Here is a 2,500-nt window from a genome sequence, read left to right as displayed (position 1 = left end):
GCCTGGATCACGCCCACATCCCACGGCCCAATCATGGCATCTCCACCACCAGCTTGCCCAATAGCCTGCACGACGTGGCGGTAAGGGGGCGGGACTTTCTCTGCAGTCCTTTTCAGCTATTGGTCGATTTTAAAGTAACTCATAACAATATTATATGATTTCAATAAAAATAATTCTTTTTATAACATAATCATAAAAGCACGGGTCGAATAAAAATGAAAACGTATTTTCTTCAGGCTAGGGATACCAAAAAAAGTTAAGAGTAGTGGATCTCTTAAATGTGTCTTAGATGCTGATTATACAAGGATGATTGCAAGAGAAAAGGTCAAAATGTTTTATCGGAATTGTCTTTTGGTTACCCACGGCAACAGGCCTGAAAACACAATGAAGGACACTTCCGATGAAAACGAAAGACGCTTCCGATGACGTATGTTTTGTTGTTTTCACTGGCAATCGTCTTATAATAGCCATCCAAGAGTTGAAGACGAGACACCACTTTTTCATCTTCAGTTTTGACAGTCACCATATAAACGTAACTCCAGTATAAAAGGTGAAGATTCAATGCCCCCTAGCAGACAAATAGCCCTTTTCTACTAGCCCTGTTAGAATGGGGCTTCGTTTTCTTTTTGCATTTACTCCACCCATACACACTCATCATCAGCTCAAACAGGGGTGATTGTAGAATCGCCACAGACGTGGTTCTAGGCGTGTGGAGCTTAGTTCCACTAGGCAAGTCAAGTAGGTTTTATTGTCAATTTCTTTACATGCACTGGTCATACAAAGAATTTGAAATTACATTTCTTGCTTTCCCATTAGACATAGACTAATCTAGGTAAGGACATAGACAGTATAGACATAGACAGTACTTATACATGGACTTAAGACAGTATGGACATAGACAGTGCTCATACAGACATTTAAAGTGCAAGACTGGACAACAGAAGACTTGTAGAGGACATACATTAAGAGGTATCTGTTGTGCTTTTGTGCTTTTCCTAAAAAAAGTCATTTATAGCGTTCTGACATGGTAATAGTAGCATTTTGAAGAAAATAAATATTAAAAAAGGTCTGTCAAGTACACCAGCAGCAGTGTGTGTGTGTGTGTGTGTGTGTGTGTGTGTGTGTGTGTGTGTGTGTATGTGTGTGTATGTGTGTGTATGTGTTTAGTGCAGGTAGAAGGTGCGGTGTGCGTCTTGTGTGTGTGTTCGTGTGTCTGTGTGTGTGTGTGTGTGTGTGTTTGTGTGTGTGTGTGTGTGTGTGTGTGTGTGTGTGTGTGTGTGTGTGTGTGTGTGTGTGTGTGTGTGTGTGGTGTGTGTGTGTGTGTGTGTGTGTGTGTGTGTGTGTCAGTGTGTGTATGTTTGGGTTTAGTGCAGAAAGTGCAGTGTGCTTGTGTGTGTGTGTGTGTGTGTGTGTGTGTGTGTGTGTGTGTGTGTGTGTGTGTGTGTGTGTGTGTGTGTGTGTGTGTGTGTGTGTGTGTGTGTGTGTGTGTGTGTGTGTGTGTGCATGTTTTGAGTTAGTGCAGGTTGAAAGTTCAGTCACGAGTATAGTAGTGCAGGTGGAATGTTCAGTCGCAGATATGGTGGTGGGGGGATGGGGGGGGGGGTTGTCAGTGGCCTTGCTGGCTAGAGGCTGACAGTGGAGGGAGAGTGGGTTGAGTGTTCAGCATCTTGATCGCTTGGTGCATTGTGCTGCTCGCCAGCCTGGTGGTACGGGAACGGAGGCGCCTGTACCTCTTTCCAGAGGGCAGGAGGCTGAGCAGTTTGTGTGCAGGGTGGCTTGTGTCTTTGATGATCATCAGTGCTTTCCGGGTGAGGCGTGTGGTGTAAATGTCCTGCAGGGAGGGGAGTGGTACTCCAATGATCTTCTTCGCTGTGTTCACAACACGCTGGAGTGTCTTCCTGTTTTTCTCCGTGCAGCTTCCTCCCCACACTGTGATGCAGTTGGACACGACGCTCTCTCTGTAGAATGTTGTCATGATGGAGGGTGTAGCACTTGCCTTCTTTAGTTTGCGCAGGAAGTAGAGACGCTGATGGGCCTTCTTCGCCAGTGATGTAGTGTTGGTGGTCCAAGAGAGGTCGTCGCTGATGTGCACTCCAAGGAACTTGGTGCTGCTCACTCTCTCCACAGCATCGCCGTTGATGGTCAGTGGTGGCAGTTGTTTTTGGACCCTTTGGAAGTTGACAACAATCTCCTTGGTCTTGTTGACATTCAGCAGGAGGTTGTTGTCTTTGCACCATCTGGCCAGCAGGTCTACTTCTTCTCTGTAGTGAGTCTCATCGCCCTTGGTGATGAGGCCCACCAGTGTTGTATCATCCGCAAACTTCACTAGATGGTTAGTGCTGTGGGTCGTTGTGCAGTCGTGTGTCAGCAGCGTGAACAGCAGGGGGCTGAGAACACAACCTTGCGGAGCCCCCGTGCTCAGGGTCAGGGTGCTCGAGGTGTTGTTCCCTACCCGTACTGCTTGTGGTCTTTGCATCAGGAAGTCCAGCAGCCAGTTGCA

General features: G+C 46.8%; 1 protein-coding gene across 1 annotated transcript in view; it reads left to right on the top strand.

Annotated features, from left to right (window-relative positions):
- dennd4c (DENN/MADD domain containing 4C) overlaps positions 1–2,500 on the top strand; it is an 89,161-nt gene that overhangs the window by 76,915 nt on the left and 9,746 nt on the right. Inside the window, exon 32 of the mRNA XM_063187488.1 lies at positions 1–80. This exon is cut by the window's left edge and continues 128 nt beyond it. Coding sequence (XP_063043558.1) covers positions 1–80 — 80 coding nt within the window. The remainder of the gene's footprint in view (positions 81–2,500) is intronic.

This window comes from Engraulis encrasicolus, chromosome 21 (genome assembly GCF_034702125.1).
Source record: "Engraulis encrasicolus isolate BLACKSEA-1 chromosome 21, IST_EnEncr_1.0, whole genome shotgun sequence".
In the NCBI taxonomy this organism is placed as follows: domain Eukaryota; kingdom Metazoa; phylum Chordata; class Actinopteri; order Clupeiformes; family Engraulidae; genus Engraulis; species Engraulis encrasicolus.
Note: the sequence above shows the minus strand (reverse complement) of the source record. Positions and strands in the feature narration are given on the sequence as shown.